This window comes from Sus scrofa, chromosome 18 (assembly GCF_000003025.6).
Source record: "Sus scrofa isolate TJ Tabasco breed Duroc chromosome 18, Sscrofa11.1, whole genome shotgun sequence".
Classification (NCBI taxonomy): Eukaryota; Metazoa; Chordata; class Mammalia; order Artiodactyla; family Suidae; genus Sus; species Sus scrofa.
The window spans coordinates 18466210-18482827 of NC_010460.4; the positions used below are offsets into that span (position 1 = coordinate 18466210).

The window sequence follows — 16618 nt, forward strand, 5'->3', positions numbered from 1 at the left end:
CCTAGCCTGGGAACCTCCATATGCCATGGGTGTGGCCCTAAAAAGACAAAAAAAAAACCCAAAAAATAAAAATAAAAAATAAAGATTTTTCTGTACAGCAGAGATTAGCACAACATTGTAAATCAACTATAATAAAAAAAATTGTAATTAAAAAAATAGGAGTTCCTGACATGGCTCAGCAGTTAACAAACCTGACTAGTATCCATGAGAACACAGGTGTTGTCATGAGCTGTGGTGTAGGTCACAGATGTGGCCTGGCTCCTGCGTTGCTGTGGCTGTGGTGTAGGCCAGCAGCTGCAGCTCCAATTTGACCCCTAGCCTGGGAACTTCCACATGCTACGGGCACAGCCCTAAAAAGTCAAAAAAAATTTTAAAATAAAGATTTTTTGAAAAGTCCTGGAGAATAGACATTAGCAAAATCAACTCCCCAGACTGCTGGGGGAACTGAATGTGAGCAGCAAGAGCTCCTGTAGAGTGCCCTGGGAATGCCCCCAACCAGGGGACCTTGGTAGTATTTCTACCAAGGGAAGAACTTAGCACCCTTCCCTTGGTAGAAACACTTGCTTTCAGCTCTATCTGGAATGTAAATTTTTCTAAAAATAAGACAACTGCATTTTCTGCACAACAGCAGAAATTAGTCAAATTATGAAAAGGAATCTGGGCATAAATTAGGACAGCCATTTAGATATTTGATTTTGGTAACACATTGATAGTAGATAACTTTACCCACAAGTTATCTGGTGTATTTGGAATAGTTTTTTTTTTTTTTTTTTTCCTTTTCCCTGATTATACAAGCTCATTGCAAGAAATTCACAAAAATATAAAGAGGAAAATCATCTCTGCTGCCTAGGATAACCACAATTATTATTGGGGGATATCTACTTCCATGCATAGTGGTATGTATCTTTCAAACGAAAAAGATTCATACTCAATATACTATGTTGTAGCCTGCTTTTTTTTTTTTAACAACTGTATGGAAATATAAATCACATACTATAAAATTCACCATTTTAAGGATACAATTCAGTGATTTTTAGTAAATTTACAGAATTGAGCCACCATCACTACAATCCCATTTTAGAATATTTCCATCATGTGGCCAGTTTCTTTTGCTTAGCATATTGTGACCGTTTTTCCGTATCAACACAGACCACAATGGCTTTTGGATATTCCATTGTGTAAATGTGTCATATCCATATCAATACTAGTGTCTATCTAGGTTCTTTTAAGATTTTATTATTACAAACTTGTAATACATTTATTTGAAATTGTCCGAATATTTTTATAAAATCAATTTTCCAGGTGGACTTACAGGGTCCAAGTGGCAATCCAGTGAAGTTTTTTATTTATATTGCCAGAATTCTCCTCCAGAAAGGTGGTGTAAATTTCATCTCCCACCAGCAGTAGATGACAGGTCTTCTTTCTTCATACTCTTGATAATACTGAGTTGTCAGTCTTTTTAGTCTTTGTCAGTCTGATGGGAGAAAAATAATATATTTTTCTTTATTTATTTCTATTTTTTAAAAAATTTTTAATAAAAATATTTTTTCTTTAATGTACAAAATATCACTGAGAGGATCAGTGTTTTTCATAAGTTTATTGGCTGTTTTTGTTTCTTCTTTGGGGAATTGCCTATTTTTCTTTTGAAAAGTTAGTCTTTTTTTTTTTTAATTTTTCCCCTCAAGGTTATTAATACTTTTTTTATATAAACTGCATTACTTTCTCTTTTAGCTTTGTTTTTATTTATAAAATGAAGTTTACCTATAGATTTATAAAAATATATATCTGCAAACAAAATGTAAAATTCCTTCTATAGCTGAAAATACCAAAAAAAATTTAACAACTTCCATGCCTCTATTTAACAGGCATTAATTAAGTGCCTGCTGTGTGTCACGTACTTGAGCCAACCAATAGAAGTGAGTGTTGAACAAAACAACATAATCCCTGCCCTCATGGAATTTTCATTCTGGTGATTCCTTGTCTTTTCAGCTTTCTTAAGACTCTTACTTGTTCAGAAGCTTAGTTTCTAAACTATAATTCAGGGAAATTCACAACTTGCAAGCCTACAAAATAGAGAATATAAAATGTATGAGTTCTCTAGTAATATTCATTCAGTAAATATTTACTGGGCATCTTATGTCAAGTATTGTTGATGTTTTTAGAGATCCAAATGTAAAACCAAGTGGTCCTGTATCAGGGGAGTACAGTTTATTTAGGGCCACACATAGGCATATGGAAGTTCCCAGGCTAGGGGTTGAATCTGAGCTGCAGCTGCCGACCTACGCCACAGCCACAGCAACGCCAGATCTGAGCCATGTATGAAATCTACACCACAGCTCACAGCAACACTGGATCCCCAACCCACTGAGTGAGGCCAGGAATCAAACCTGCATCCTCATGGATACTAGTCAGGTTCATTATTGCTGAGCCACAATGGGAACTCCATCTTTTTGTTTTTTTAGAATGTTTGGTAGCCAAAAAAAAATTTTTTTAATGAATGGAGTATAATGTATAAACACTTTGAATCACTCTGTTGTTGTACACCTGAAACTAATATATAATTCAACTATACTTCAATTTTTTAATTAAAAATTATTTTTTAAAACGCTCCAAGATGAAAATTCCCCATTGGGCCCCTTTTTTTTAAGAGGACTTGACTTTCAGGGTATCTTATGTGGAAAAGGCATCAATGTTAATTCAGCGGAGTTAGATGCATTCTGACACTTCATCTGGCTGATACAGGGAGAGACTGCCATCCTTCCCCCCAGCACCCCTGTTCCCAGAGCTACCAAGACACCCCCATCCATCACCAGCAGCTTCCATGGGAGTAACCCCCTGCTCCACAGTCACAACTTAAGAAATTTGGAAGAAACAGAATGTAGGTTCTTGCTTTGAAAAAAAAAGTTGAGATATATGCTCTTGTGGTGCTAGCCACCATGTGTGATACTACAGCATCAGAATCACCAAGCCAAAGGAGAGAAGCCAAATTCTAGGAGCTGTGGAGGGTTATCAAGAGGGGAGCCTTATGTTTGAGAAATTTTGCACAGAGTAAGGAGTGCTGGCGGGTAGAAAGGAGGCAGTGGAGACAGTGTACCAGGAGATGCTAGAAAGGATGTGGTGATGAAAAGTAAACTACTTTTGTCCCTAAAGACAAAGTCATCATGATATACTACAATTAATAAAATGTCCTGGGATTGGTGTTTGTTCTTTATCCTCACTAAATGATTCCATTTACCCCAACTGTTTTCTTCCAATTTATTCAAGAGTAGACCATACTTTGCTTTAGAAAAGTTTGCTTTGCCTGGCTGCAACACTGATTTGGGACAACAGTGGCCACCAGGATTACTCTATTTCATACTCAAGGTTATTGCTTTAGTAGATGGATGGATCCAGCTAGCTAGACTATTGTATAAGCTGAATTCCTCATCGCTGTGGGGTGCCGGGCATTTGGTTAGCAGCTGTGGCTGCTGCTTACTGCTAAGGTATGAACAAATCACCCCACTGACGAGCTGAGCTCAGGGTGGTCTAATTAAAACAGACACCACTTGGATACAACTTCACAGGACCTTGGAATGCAGGGGAGTTTAGGGGTCATCTAGTCCAACCACCCACACATTTCCAGTGAGACCTGCAAGAACTAAATCACTTCTGCCACAGCTTTAACAGGCAGACACACCATACGCATTCTCATGCACGAGCCCCATTCTGTTCCATGTACACTCAAACTTTATTTGGTTGCCTGCACGGGGCTGGAGAGGAGGAGAGCCAGGTCAGTAGGGGTGATTCAGAGTGTGCTCCATGATGGTCAGAAGTGCCAGCCATGTCTCCTGGGCTGTGGGGATGATCTGGGAGGCTGGCAACAGGAAGCCATAGCGCCCAGTGTCCCGGAGCTCGAAGGAGAAGGAGTACTTGATGCCCTGGTTGTACGTCCAGTCAATGGTGCCTCCACTGGCTTGGTCTGGGGCAGGAGTAGAAACAGGAGAACAAAGGTCACTCCCTTGGAAACATTTGTGTGGGCCAGGCTAATGGTCCAAAGCCCAGAGCCTTGTGCAGTGCTGGCTGGAGTCAGCATCTGCTGAGTTCCTCATGTTGATCAAGCAGCCTGGCTTTGCCCAAGAAGCTCCCCTAAGGATCTCAGTCCAAGAGGCCCAGAGAGGCAGACCAGCAATGGTTCTCCTCTCACTGGGGATGCAGGAAGTTCCCGAGATTTTGAAAGCCCTACTGAAAACCACCTCCACTGAACAGCCACTTGGGTCAAGGCCCTAAATATACCAGACTTGCCCACTTTGGTAACCGGGATTGTCCTCCAGGGCGCTGGTCTGCAGGGCAAAAGTGCAGGGGCCAGAGTCAAAGCAAAAGCCCCTCGTCTGTCTGCCCAGATTTGCAGTAGGTAATGCGATGCTGTGGAATTAGGCTGGGGAGAGGGAAGTAGCTGCGTGTCAGAATTTAACCTGACAATATTGAACGAAGCAAAAACCTTTTGACCAGGGTTGAAACAGTTTCCAAAGAAGGCCTGGAGGCCAAAACCAAGGCCAGCCCCAAGTAAGACTGTGGCCTGCTTAGCCCCCAACACCAGGTGCTCCAGGAAGTCTGAGGTATGTGTCCCCGTCCCCTGCTTTGTCAGTTCTCTTGACTCCTGTCAGCCCCTCACACACTCGCCCCACCTCTCCGCTATAGCCACTGGGTCTCTGTGCTCTTCCTGCTAGGCCAGGGCACATGGTAGGGCCTTCATTCTAGAAGATTTCCATCTAGAAGACTCTTCCTCAGATAGCCTCTTGACTCCATCCCTCATTTCCTTCAGCACTTGTCCAAATGCTGCTCTCTCAAGGAAGCCTTCCCTCCAGCCCACCTGCCCTGCTTGCACCCCTAGTACTCCTGAGGCCCCTCACCCTGTCCTAGCAGTTCTTTTCCTCCCTAGTACTTAGCACCTAACATACCGTATCATTTCCTTATTCATGTTTATTGTCGGTCTCCCTGGCTATGATGACAGTTTCCTGGTCTTTGTTTACCTTATTCCCAACTGTATCCCAAGCACACAAAACAATGCCTGGCACATAGTAGGTGTTCAGTAAACATTTGTTGGCCTAATTCCATTTTGATATAGCAGTGCTTCCCCCAGGGGAAAATACAGGCTACCTATCCTCTAATTGAAGGGCTTTGGAGGAGGAACATTTTTTTAAGTTGGATTTCTTGCGGATCTACAAAGGCCAGCAAAACTCTCCACCCCCTCTAGGCATGAAACTGGACTTAACCGCAAGATAAGAGGACAGAGGTTCTTAGAAGAAGTTAAGCTGAAGTGTTTGAAGCTATGGAGGAAGGCAGAGTTCACATGAGGAAACTGCCCACCAAGCCAGCAGTTGTCAGGCACAGCTAGGGCCGTTCTTCTTGCCCATGCTCCCAGATCAAGGCACCTCCTCCAGGAGGGACACTCCGCTGGGCATGGAAAGCCAGCTGAGCTTCCTCCCAAGACCACCCACAGAGACCATGCACCCACTTACAAATTGTAGTGATGATGCTGCCATACTGGAACTTGGTCCCATACAGAGAGGTCAGGGCGGCAACAGCAGACTTAGATATCTGATCCTGGAGAAAACACCAAGCAAGACCACTTGTAAGTGCCAGCAACACCAGACCCCCCAGAGCAGCAGAGCCAGGGTGTCCTGGGGGCTGGGAGGTAACCTAGGAGCAAATACCCTGCAGAAGTCGGCCCCCAGCAGACAGCAAGGAGCTGGGTAGGGCCTGCAGATTCAACCCCGGGAACTCAGCAGCCCCATGATCCTCTGACCTTTCAGGATGTCTGGCTGGTACTTCCCTGCCCATTGGTCACCCTGCAGTTCCAAGTATGAACTTGTGGTACAAGCTCAAAGTTCAGCCCTGCCCCTTGTTCTGTCATGTGACAGAAGTGACTCAACTACTCTGTGCCTCAGCTTTGAAGACAGAAAGGCTAGCCTGCCTTGCTGGTCTTCCCAAGCCATAAGGGGGTCCATGGGAAAAAGGATGCTAGGCACAGTGTAAACCCTCTTGGCTTAAACAGCTTTGATGGATGAAAACCTAGGCTTGCCCAAAGCTGCTCTGGGGGTGGGAGGAGAAGCAGGGGTCAGCACATACCAGCTCATCCTTGTCCGCAGGTGCTTCTGTTTTGTAGCCATAGGGATAGAGGAGGAGCTGGGAGTAGCTGTGGATGGAGATGAAGGCCTTGATGTTTCCATGGTCGTTCACAAAGTCCACGATGGACTTGACTTCCACTTCAGAATTGGGAAACTTGCCATGGTAAGTTTCCGAGCATGGGTTGCTGCTGGCTCCTGCCCCTGTGGGAAGGGAGGGGAGTAGTCTGCATTCCTTACACCCAAGCAATGTGGCTTCCATGGCTCTGGTCTTTGCATGGAATTCGGGGTGAGATGAGATGCAAGAAGGCTCACCCCCACCCTGGATTAGGGAAGGGCAGAAGGCTTTTATAACCTGGGGGTCCTGCCTCCCTCCCCAGCCAAGCTTAAACAAAGCTAATGGACATGCCCAGAGAGGTAAGAAGGGCTCCTCATGTGAGACCAGTTCTTGTAGTGAAGTGACCACAGATGGAAGGAGCTGAAGTTATGCTAGAAAACCCCCAGACAGGTTTCAGACTTCGGTTCCACTGGGAGGGACTTTATAAGCAAGGGACAAGCAGATCTCAGAGGGCCACCTTCCTCACTGGGCACCTTGGAGGAGGGGCCAACATTCCCCCTGTGCCCCCATTGTTAGGGCAGGAGAGGAGTGGGGCCAGCAGGACAAAGGATGGCAAGGAGCCATTCCAGGGTGTCCCATCCCTGCTCCCCAAACCACACTGGGCCTTACCCCCAAAGCCGGCATCCCAGTTCCTGTTGGGGTCCACCCCAACACAGAAAGAGCCCGACGTGCGGGATCGAGTCTTGCGCCACATTCGATTCTGAGAAAGGAAAAGTGGATTAGCCACCCCACAGCAGGCACAATCCAAAGCCTGGGTGCGGACATGACGTGGGATCAGAAACCACTTTCAGCTGTTTGTCAAGGAGCAAGATCTGCAAGGGGGGGCTCTTGGATGAAGGAGAATGGAGGAGACTATGGATGGTATTTGGCCAGCGGGTTCTACTAGTGCAAAGTGAAGAGGGTATGTGACATCTCCCCAACCCCTTACACAATTGATTGGTGAGCTGCTCTCCCATAAAAATAAAACAGAACCAGAGAATAAGATCTAGACAGTGGGTCTCCACTGGGGACAGTTCTGTCCCCTCACACCTGGACATCTGGCAATATCTGAAGATATTTTTGGTCTCAACTATGGGGTTGAACAGGTTAGGATGCTGACTGCAATGGACAGCCCTCCCCCTCCACACACAGAATTATCTGCCCCAAATATGAAGAATGCCGAGGTCAAGAACCCCTGATCTAGGAGGACAGGTCTGTCTGCCCCTCCCTCAGCTCCTGGGGGCTGAGATTAGGGGTCAGCAGCTTTGGGCCCAAGGTCTACCCTGCTTTCCCCGAGAATGAGAAAGTCCTATACCTCACTGTGGGTAAAGGCAAAACCGTCAGGGTTAGTGACAATCTCCAGGAAGATGTCCAAGTTGTCAAGAATGGCGGTGAAAGCCGGGTCCTGGCCATAGTCTTCAGTGATCTAATAGGAGTTAGGGAGCAGATGGGTAGAGTGAGCCAGGCCAGGCATCTGTCGTGCTAGAGCAACAGATGCCTGTCTTCAGCCTCCCTCTGTGGTCATTGCTTCTAGATGGGAAGCAGGCGTCAAGCTTTTGTGGGTCTTGGATACCAATGCCCCACCAGTCAAGAGCCCTCCCCACCTCTCCAGGCTTACCTTCTTTGCAAACCAGACCCCACTGGCCTGGGTGACCCACTCCCGGGAATGGATGCCCGTGTCAATCCAGATAGCCGGACGGTTGTTTCCCCCAGTGCTGAACTGAAAGAGAAGAGCAGCAAATAGCTCAGCTGGGACCATGTCTTGCCTCCTTGAAGGGGAGTGCACCCCATACCAGAAGCTGTCTACTCTCTGGTATCTCAAGTTAAGGCTCTATGAGGAGAGGCCATTACTCAGGTGGGATGTGTCGGTGGGTCTGGACAGGGATCCTGCAGAGCCTGGCCTTCTGCCCTTGGCTCAAGCTTGGGGCAAACATGACTCAGCCAGATTTTCAGGCCCCACCTGTTCTGATGCCCATACATAGTTCTCTGTTGGATGCCACAAACAAAATATTTTATCTGGACTACTAGACTCTGCAATACCTTCCACAACATGACACTTGATTGGAAACACTTGGGTCACTTAAAAGTTTAAATTGTATGTGTATAGGTATGCACACACCTATGCTACACAGGGAGTCTGTAGCATGACAGTGTGTTCTCTGTAACCTCGGGGTCACCCATGGGAGCCTAAGCACAGATGTGCGTGCCCATTCTTGCAGATGTGTCCACATGCGTCCACTTATAGGTGCCCATTACCTTCAGCACGTAGATGGGGCGGCCTTCATAGCTGCTGCCAATCTGGAGCTTGCTGACAAGCTGTGGGTGCTCGGCCACCAGTATGTCCATGAAGTCATAGATCTGAGGAGGCAGAGGAGGGAAGCCTGCCTTCATGGCTCCCAGACACCAGGCTACCTCCCTTGGCAGCTCCGTTAGCTAGCTACTGAGAGCGCTGCATGCAGAGGAGCCACGACCCAGAGCCTCCATGCCCCGCGGAGACAGAGCAGGTGCCATGCACACCTGGGCTGGCCCTAGCTAGCTCTGGCTGCACGCTGGCAGTCTGATAAAGAGCTTGGTGTTTGTAGGGAGTGGCCCCCGGGACCCTCACCTCCTCCAGGGTGTGGTAGGTGGCGTAGTTAAAGGTGCTGGTGGTGCGGGCTCGGCCCTGGGAAGCGAACATCTGCTCCTGCTCCTCATCCAGCAGCAACTGCACATCCTCGATCATGATTGTATATCTGATGCCATGGGCCTCCAGGAAGACTTTGACAGCCTGGATGCTGGGGAAGGGCACTCGGACGTCGATGGGGAAGCCTGGCCTGGCAGGGCCCCGCCAGAAGTCCAGCTGGGAGGACAAAAGCCGGCACTGTCACAGCAGGCTGGGAAAGGGCCCACCTGGGAGGGGTGTTGATGCTGGAATTTCTCAATTTCCCATACCATTGGGGATGGGGCACAGGTGTTAGGAGCAGAGGAGGAAGGGAACCCTGGGCACTGGACAAAGTCCTGTTTGGTCAGCGAAATGGCCCAGGGAGCAGAGTGGAGAGGCTTTGAGGCAGCAAGGGAGAGAGAAGAGCTAGAAAGTGAGGGCTGGAGAGGGGGTGTATATGCGCTCTTTTATGCAGATGCTCAAGGGCAGCAAGATTCTGCAAGTGGGAGGTTTAAGTCACCTCCTAATCAGCCCCATGGCTCCTTCCTGGGTAGCTAGGGAGAGCCAAGACCGCAGTTGGCCTGGGTGGGTGGGGGCCTGGGACAGGCCCATCAGCCCAGAAAGGTACCCTGGGGCCTCAGGGTAACTCCCACTTCCTCTGACCTGCAAGTGCTCCAGGTCCTCCAGCTCCTTCACCTTCTGTACCTGGGCTTCATCATCCACAGAGATTCGGAGCACCTGATGCCTAGGCAGAGTGAGAGGGGAGACTGAGGGCCTCAGCAGCTCTCACTGGCCATGCACACTCCCCAGGAGAGAGAAGGGTGGCTGGGCCTCAGTCCTTTGGGCCAAGGGATCCTAGCAACGGGAGGCCTGAGCACCTTGGAATCTTCTGGACACTGCTACTATCCCCATCCCAAACTCTTTAAACTCAAGTTTAAACTCATCTCCAAAGCCAGCCTCCTGTTGCCACCTCTCCTGAAAATTCTTCCTCAGAGCTTAAATTTCTCCAGAGCCCAGAAGGCTGTCCTAAGAGACCAGCTCCCTTCTCAGCCCAGGTCCCTAGTCAGCCTGACTTCCAGGATAAGCTAGTCTGCTTCTCTCTGGCCATCTTCCCATGCCTCTGTCTGTCCATCTCTCAAGATGCTGGCTGGGGGCCGAGTCCTCCCTATCTCCCCTCCGAGCATCCACCCTCCTCTCCATGCTCCTACCCCACAAAATCCTCTTTGGCAAGGACACCCCCCAATAATACACTAAAAATCAGCAGCCCCCACATGCTGAAGCCAGTGAGGAAGTTCAACTGAGGCTGAGAAGGTCCTGCAGCCTTTTAAACGCTCCCAGGGCAGAGGCTTTCTGGCTGTGCCCAAGAGCTGTCCTTATGCTTGCACCTGGGTCCAATCCCACGGGGAGGGAGAAGTGGCAGTTCTGAGCTCTGACACCTTCCCCTGTCCCTGATAAAGTGGCAGGGAACAGGGCAGCTGGAGAGATAAGCCAGGTCTCTACCCCTGGCCATGAAGGGCCAGCCTGGTCCTGAGGGTCAGCTGGGGCTGAGGCCTCCAAGCTGGAACCCCGCTTGCCACAGCCCTGTAGCCCACAGCCCCTGAGGTCCTGTTTACTGACCAAGCAGTGTAGAAGGAGCTAGGACTCTTTAGTGGCCACATTAACTAGGGCCTCATACAAGGCATCCCCTTCTCCCACATCCCTGAGTGCCAGCTCTTCTGTCCCTATGACAGACTTAGCTGGGACCATCTGCCCACTGCCAGGTTCCAAATTTGATGGCATCTCACCACACTGGTTTTGTCCAGGGCTGCCTGGCCCCTAGGTACAGCTCCTTGAAGGGAACTTCCCAGCCCCACTCCTACTAGTCTCAGTGGCCTTGTGGGAATCAGGACACAGCAGCAGAAGCGAAAAGTTTCACCCCACCCCTACCACTCTGGGCTCTGGGATCAGGGTTGCCCTTGATGGGAACTATAACCAGATGTCATCTGAGTAGATAGGGTGGTGGCGGGAACCAGGGCCAGACCCCTGTTGGGACTGCACAGTGTACAGGAGAAACTGGAATTCACAAACAGGAATTTGTTTTGGCTCTGGCTGCTGATCTCATTGCAGAGACATCTGACACAAATCCACCCTAATCCACAGGGGCCCCAGCAGTTCCCAGCACCATCTGGGGGCCCTGCTCTATGTCAGGGCCTCACTCTTAGGCACTGACAAGAGCCCGAGGCAGCCCTTTCTGGTTTCCATTTGTTCCCTCTGCCTCTCCAATCCACTCTCTACCTGGCCAACCTTCGTGTGCCAAGGCAGAGTGACCACGTTACATTTACCACAACTCTCTCCTGAGCATAGCTCTGGGAAGATGATCAAACACTGAATTAACCCTCAACAGATGTTGAGCCTCCATGAAGACTGTTCTACTCCAGCAGCATTGCCAGCCCTCCAGCCCCCAGGCAAGGCTTACCTCTTCTCTGAAATTCCTTCTGGCTTCTTTCTCTTTCACATATCTGCCCCTTCTCTGAATGCTCATCTCTTTGCACATTCATCCTTCTGGGCTAGGTTCTGTGGTCCCACCCACGCTGATGCCCAAGGCAGACTGGTCCCTGATCTCATGGAACTCAGTCCGGCAGGGAAGAGAGAAGTAACCAACACACTTGTGTTCTTCAAGATTTCCAAGGAGCTGTTGGTCACCAAGACAGGATTAAACATGAAGGATAAAGGGGAGGTAGAGAGGGGCTTTCACCCAGTTGTAGGTCTGACAGCTGGGAGAGGGGAAAGGGAAGGAAGGAGGATTGGGCAGGAAGAACTCGGGCAGCAGTGCAGTGCCAAGAACATTTCAGTCGGGTTGATCCGTAATCTTGAAGCCAACGCTGTAGTTCAGGGGGTCGCTATGTCCCACAGGCATGCTGGCACTAGTGCTGCGCTCAGCTCAGTCACTAGCTGGGAAGAGCCCGTGGAAAGTGTGGCCTTGTTGCACCATGGCAATGGTTGCATCAGTCAACTATGCTCCCCACTGGCCTGTCAGGGAGCTGAGGGAGCTCACAGTTTAGTGGGATAGATGGAAGTAACCAACCAATATGTTAGTTTTCCAGCAGGTCTCCAATAAGCTGTCACCAAAACAGAATTAAACATTCTGGACACTCATTGGGCTTCTCTCCTTGACAGAGGAGACCTGGGCAGTCAGTGCATTTTCTGTGACTTAGATCAAAAAGCACGAGTAGGGCTTATGGACTCAGAACTATGACTTTACCAAGAAAGTGAAAAGTCACCTGGGTCTTAATGACTGGATTTTGCCAGGCAGGGAAGGGAAAGGGTGTTTCTCTCATTACTTTCTGCTTAAACACAAACTCATTTCTCCTGAATTGTTCCTAGAGTGTTGTTTCTGTCTCCCCAGTGAAACTAGATATTTCCTAAGACCAGGAACAATGTCCCACCCATCCCTCACAGTCCCCCTCCTCTCTTAGTGCCCTGCAGTGCTCTCAAGGTATTCTAATCTGTTCCCCAACAGGAAAGAAGGTTTTGTAGGGCCTTTCTTTAGTTTGCATTATGAAAACAATATTTCTTTTTCTGTTTCCAAATCAGAAGCTGTCCTGTAATTTTTAATGTTTCACAAACACTACACATGGCAAGGGGGGTGTTGGCTAATTCTTGGGACTTCTGTGCTTTCCAGAAAAGACAAGCCCATTGGAAAAGGGGGAAAAGCGGTGGGAGGGGGGGACTGCCTCACCAAGAGGGTCTCTTGCTACCTCCAGTAAGCAAGCTAAGCTGTCCAAGGGTCATATAACCTATTTTCTTGCAAGGCTGGAAAAGATTAATTCAACGCTGCAAGCTGAAATTAGGGCCAGCAATGACAGGAAGCTGAAAGCACACTGGCAGAGGAATGTAGGTCTCAGGCAGAGGTTAAGCCTAATTCCTGGGTCCCTCCAAAGCACCTCAGGAAGCTGAAAATGGCCTCTTGCTTAAGACCAAATTGCTAAACTGGAACCTGGGGCAGAGGGCCACAGGTCTGCCTTTCTACCCATGGATGTGTTTCACATCCGCCCAGAGCAAGGGCAAAGATAAGGGCCATAGGGTTGAAAGCTGGGGGAACAGGCAGAGCACCAAGACCTAATAGCATGAGAAAGAAACCACCAGGCTGGCATCTAGATTCAAGGACAGGTCACTGGGTAAGTGCCTGAGTGCAAACAGACACAGACCTGCTGTTGTCACACCAACTATCATTCAGTGTCCCTCCCTCCTTCCAAACCCAGAATGTACAAAATGTCACACTTCAGGAAGTTCACCTCATTCCCAGCTCAGGGATAGATTGGTAAGATTGGTCTAAGATAATCTTCAGTAAATCTCATTCTCTTTTGTAAGTGACTGGTTCAGAGGTAGGCATGGGACCCAGTTTTGTCAAAAGACATATGAAGGGAGATCAATCAGGAAGCTTCTAGAAAACATTTCCCTACTCTTGAGAAGGAGGTACCTTTCTCTGGCTATCAAGAGAAGGATATCGAGATATTGTCCAGTCTGTTGCCCTACCTTTGGGTCACATAATTTGAAGAAATACAAATTTTCTTATTAATTGAAATGTCTGTTGTTGCTATAAAAATCATTCTAACTGATGCACTAAGCTTTTAAAATATTTGTATTATCATACACAAAAAAGAAAAAGAAAATATTTGTATTGTCAGAAAACAATAAATTTTAGCCCAGGGGAAGCTTTATGTGAAATGGAGAAAGGCACCCCTCTCAGTCTGGGCAGACATTATCCCTTATCCTCAGCAGAATACCTTTGTGCAGTGCACAAACTGGACAGCTATCCATGGCAGCCCTGCTGGGCATTCAGCCAAACACCCAAGCATGGTAAATGGGCTCTAAGACAGTTCTTAGAGACCCCCCAAAACTAAAACCTAGAAAGTGGATTGCTAAAGGGGCAGAAGGAGCAGTCCCCCATGTCCACATCAGAGATCAAAGAGCGCACCAGGGAGATCTTTGAAGAGAGTGCAAACGGCTGGATGCAGTAGATGGATCAGACTTCAGCTGTCTCCCTTGGGCAAGTGTGTTTAAGGCTGTACATGGGACAGTGTGTGTATGGGGTGAGAAGTGGGTGGGAATTTGAGGAGCCGATGGAGCACTCCTCAGTCTCTTACATGCCCCTCCCAGTATCCTCCTCCTGATAACAGCACCATCATCTTCCCTTAGGGTCCACCCTTCCTGACTCTGAGGCCATGTGATTCAGGTGGACCTAGCCACCCTACCCCCACCCCAGTGCTAGGGATGAGCTAACAAATTCTACATTTTTCCTCAAGCTTTTTCAAGTCAGTTTTCTGTCACGTAACTACAAAAAGTACCCAGTTAACACGAAGACATTGTCTAACTTCAAAAGCGAGCAAAATGAGAGATGCCTTGTAAAAGTAGGCTGCCACAAACCCAGTACACAATTCGGGGCAGGTCCCTGCATATCCCTGAGCCTCAGTTTCCTCATCTATGAAATGAGGGAGTTGGTCAGAATGATGGCCATGTGATTCTAGGGCATGCATATTTTTTACCCCTAAACAAATCACAGCCATAGTGACAGGTCTGGGCAGGGTGAAGAGGGCCTTGCCAGGTTTATGGGGAGATCAGAATAGGGCCTCTGGGCCCTGAGGCTTGAGATGGGTAATGTTCCCAGGGCAGGGTAGGCCAAGAGGGACCACATCCTGCTAAGGCTGTTCTAGGGGGTCTCAGGGTTGAGGGGCATCATGGGAGACAGGGAGGAAGAAGTCTGTCAGCAGCCTCCTTGAGTTTTGCTTTCACAGCTGAGTGTCCAGTATTTGCTAGCTTTGAGGAGCTGTGGAGCTGTCACTTTAAAGTAGCTAGCATGGAGTTCCCTTCGTGGCTCAGTGGTTAACAAACCTGACTAGTATCCGTGAGGATGAGGGTTCGATCCCTGGCCTCACTCATTGGATTAAGGATCTGGCGTTGCCGTGAGCTGTGGTGTAGGTTGCAGAGGTGGCTGGAATATAGCATTGCTGTGGCTGTGGGGTAGGCTGGCAGCTATGGCTGCAATTCGACCCTTAGCCTGGGAACCTCCATATTCCACGAGGGTGGCCCCAAAAAAAGACACAATAATAATAATAATAATAATAGTAGTAGTAATAATAGAATAAAGTAGCTAGCACTGTTTGCCCTCAGAAATGGAAGCAGAATTTTTCTTTGGAGGAATTGTCGCACTCCAGTGGGTCTTAGGAAGGAAAGTCAAGTCACAGCCCAAATCTCAGAACAGAGATGCAGGAGAGAGAGGAACTAAGCAGGCATGTCCCATGTGCAGAAGGGAAAGGGTGAAGGGGAGGTTTGCTTCTGAGTCTGAGAGAGTTGCTGGGAAGCCTTGGGGGTGCATTCCTACACTGGAGTGGGGGCACAAGAGGCTGCCCCAGCAACACAGGAGCAGGCAGAGGCTCAAGGAGAGTGAAGGCGGTAGGGGTTACCTCATGGAGGAACAGGAACCACCAACCGCAGCATCAGTGATCGCCAGCATGCAGCTTGGGTGCTTTCTTTTCTCCATTGCATTTCCCTTCTGCGTTCCCAAGAGAAATGTTGTGAGATGTCACCCTGTGGCCTTGGCCATGTTTCAGGGAGTGGAAGGAGGCAGGCTGAAGGGCGGGGAAGTGGATGGAGAACCACAGATCTTGGCAGAGCTGGTTAGGAGAGAGCAAGAGGCCTAGTACAGGCCCTGGGGAGAGGCTAGGGAGGGATCAAACAATTAGAATGGCAAACATCAACATTCCCGGGATTGTCCCCGAATCCTAATCCTCGGGGGAAGGAGACCCTCTGAAGGCAAACAGGCTGGAGTTGTCCTTCACAGTTTGTCAAGCACTGACAGGCCCCTTGTTCACCGGTTTCTCCCTTGGCTTGTACTAAGTGACTGCCTGGGGCCTTCTTATTTTTCTAAAGAAGCTTTTTAAAGTTGAATTTTTCAGTAAAGTCATTTTCTTTCTGGCCCTGTCTGGGGCGGTCAGAGGGGAGAGAGAGGAGGAAGGGGAAGTGAAGAGCGCCTTACCGGACTCCTGAGTCCCCAGTCACTAGCCCATCACCCTCGCCACCCCACCCCCCCCACCGCCCGCCACAAGACTCTTTTGCATTCCAAACTGCCTGCCTAGTTTGTTTTTTTAAGAAAGCAATAACCACAGCACATTCACTGTGGTTCTTTATAGCTTTCCATAGGTATAATCGCTCTTTCTCTCCTCAGTTTTTCCAATGTTTTTTTCTTTTAAATAAATTCTCATAAATTTTACTGGTGAAAAGGATGAAAAAACACACCTAAAAGAGAGCAGTTTGTTGGAAGAAAAAAAAAAAAAAAGCAGAATGCGAGGGAAAAAATTCTTGTTTAGTATTATATACCTAAGAAATCAGAGGGAAAAGTTCAAGTTTTATGAAAGAGATTATTCTGTAATATATCTGAAACTTGCATGATAAGTCTTGAGCTTTTACACCTTTACTTGTGAGCGTAAACCCCCAGCCATGAGCTCCACCCTGAGCTTGCTGAGGAGACCCTTCAGTCCTAGGAGGACAATCCCTGGCTTTCCTCGGCCATCAGGCTCCTGTGGGGCCTTGCGTAAGCTGCATGATCCAGAGGCCCCAAGACTTTACAACTGCAAAGGGTTGGATTAGAAGCTTTCAAAAGACCCTTTTATCTGGAAAGTTCTATGGCTTTATGATTAAGTCACTTGAACTAGAGCAAAGAAACAGATTCAGAGGCCCCTTCAGATCCTCTCCTCCCCTCAGAGAAGCTGCCACAGACTCTGCTGGCTGCCTTCCCAA

The 16618-nt window shown here is 48.4% G+C and overlaps 1 protein-coding gene across 3 annotated transcripts; it reads right to left on the reverse strand.

Annotated features, from left to right (window-relative positions):
- On the reverse strand, window positions 355-15890 carry CPA1 (carboxypeptidase A1). 3 transcript variants are annotated; one of them, XR_002340207.1, is made up of 11 exons: window positions 15286-15890; window positions 9506-9587; window positions 8807-9040; window positions 8458-8559; window positions 7820-7921; window positions 7517-7627; window positions 6832-6922; window positions 6109-6308; window positions 5499-5583; window positions 3677-3958; window positions 355-1474 (listed from the first exon to the last, which is right to left on the reverse strand). XR_002340207.1 is itself a non-coding variant. In XM_005673165.3 (10 exons), exons 1-10 carry the CDS (start codon window positions 15360-15362, stop codon window positions 3771-3773), a joined length of 1272 nt encoding a protein of 423 aa, XP_005673222.1. In that variant the 5' UTR covers window positions 15363-15890; the 3' UTR covers window positions 2436-3770.

Coding starts and splice junctions, on each gene's coding strand:
- CPA1 (XM_005673165.3), bottom strand. CDS start 15,362: ATGGAGAAAAGAAAGCACCCAAGCTGCATGCTGGCGATCACTGATGCT. Junction 6,309..6,831: donor CTGGGATGCCGGCTTTGGGG/GTAAGGCCCAGT, acceptor CCCTTCCCACAG/GGGCAGGAGCCAGCAGCAAC. Junction 5,584..6,108: donor CTGCGGACAAGGATGAGCTG/GTATGTGCTGAC, acceptor TGTTTTCTCCAG/GATCAGATATCTAAGTCTGC.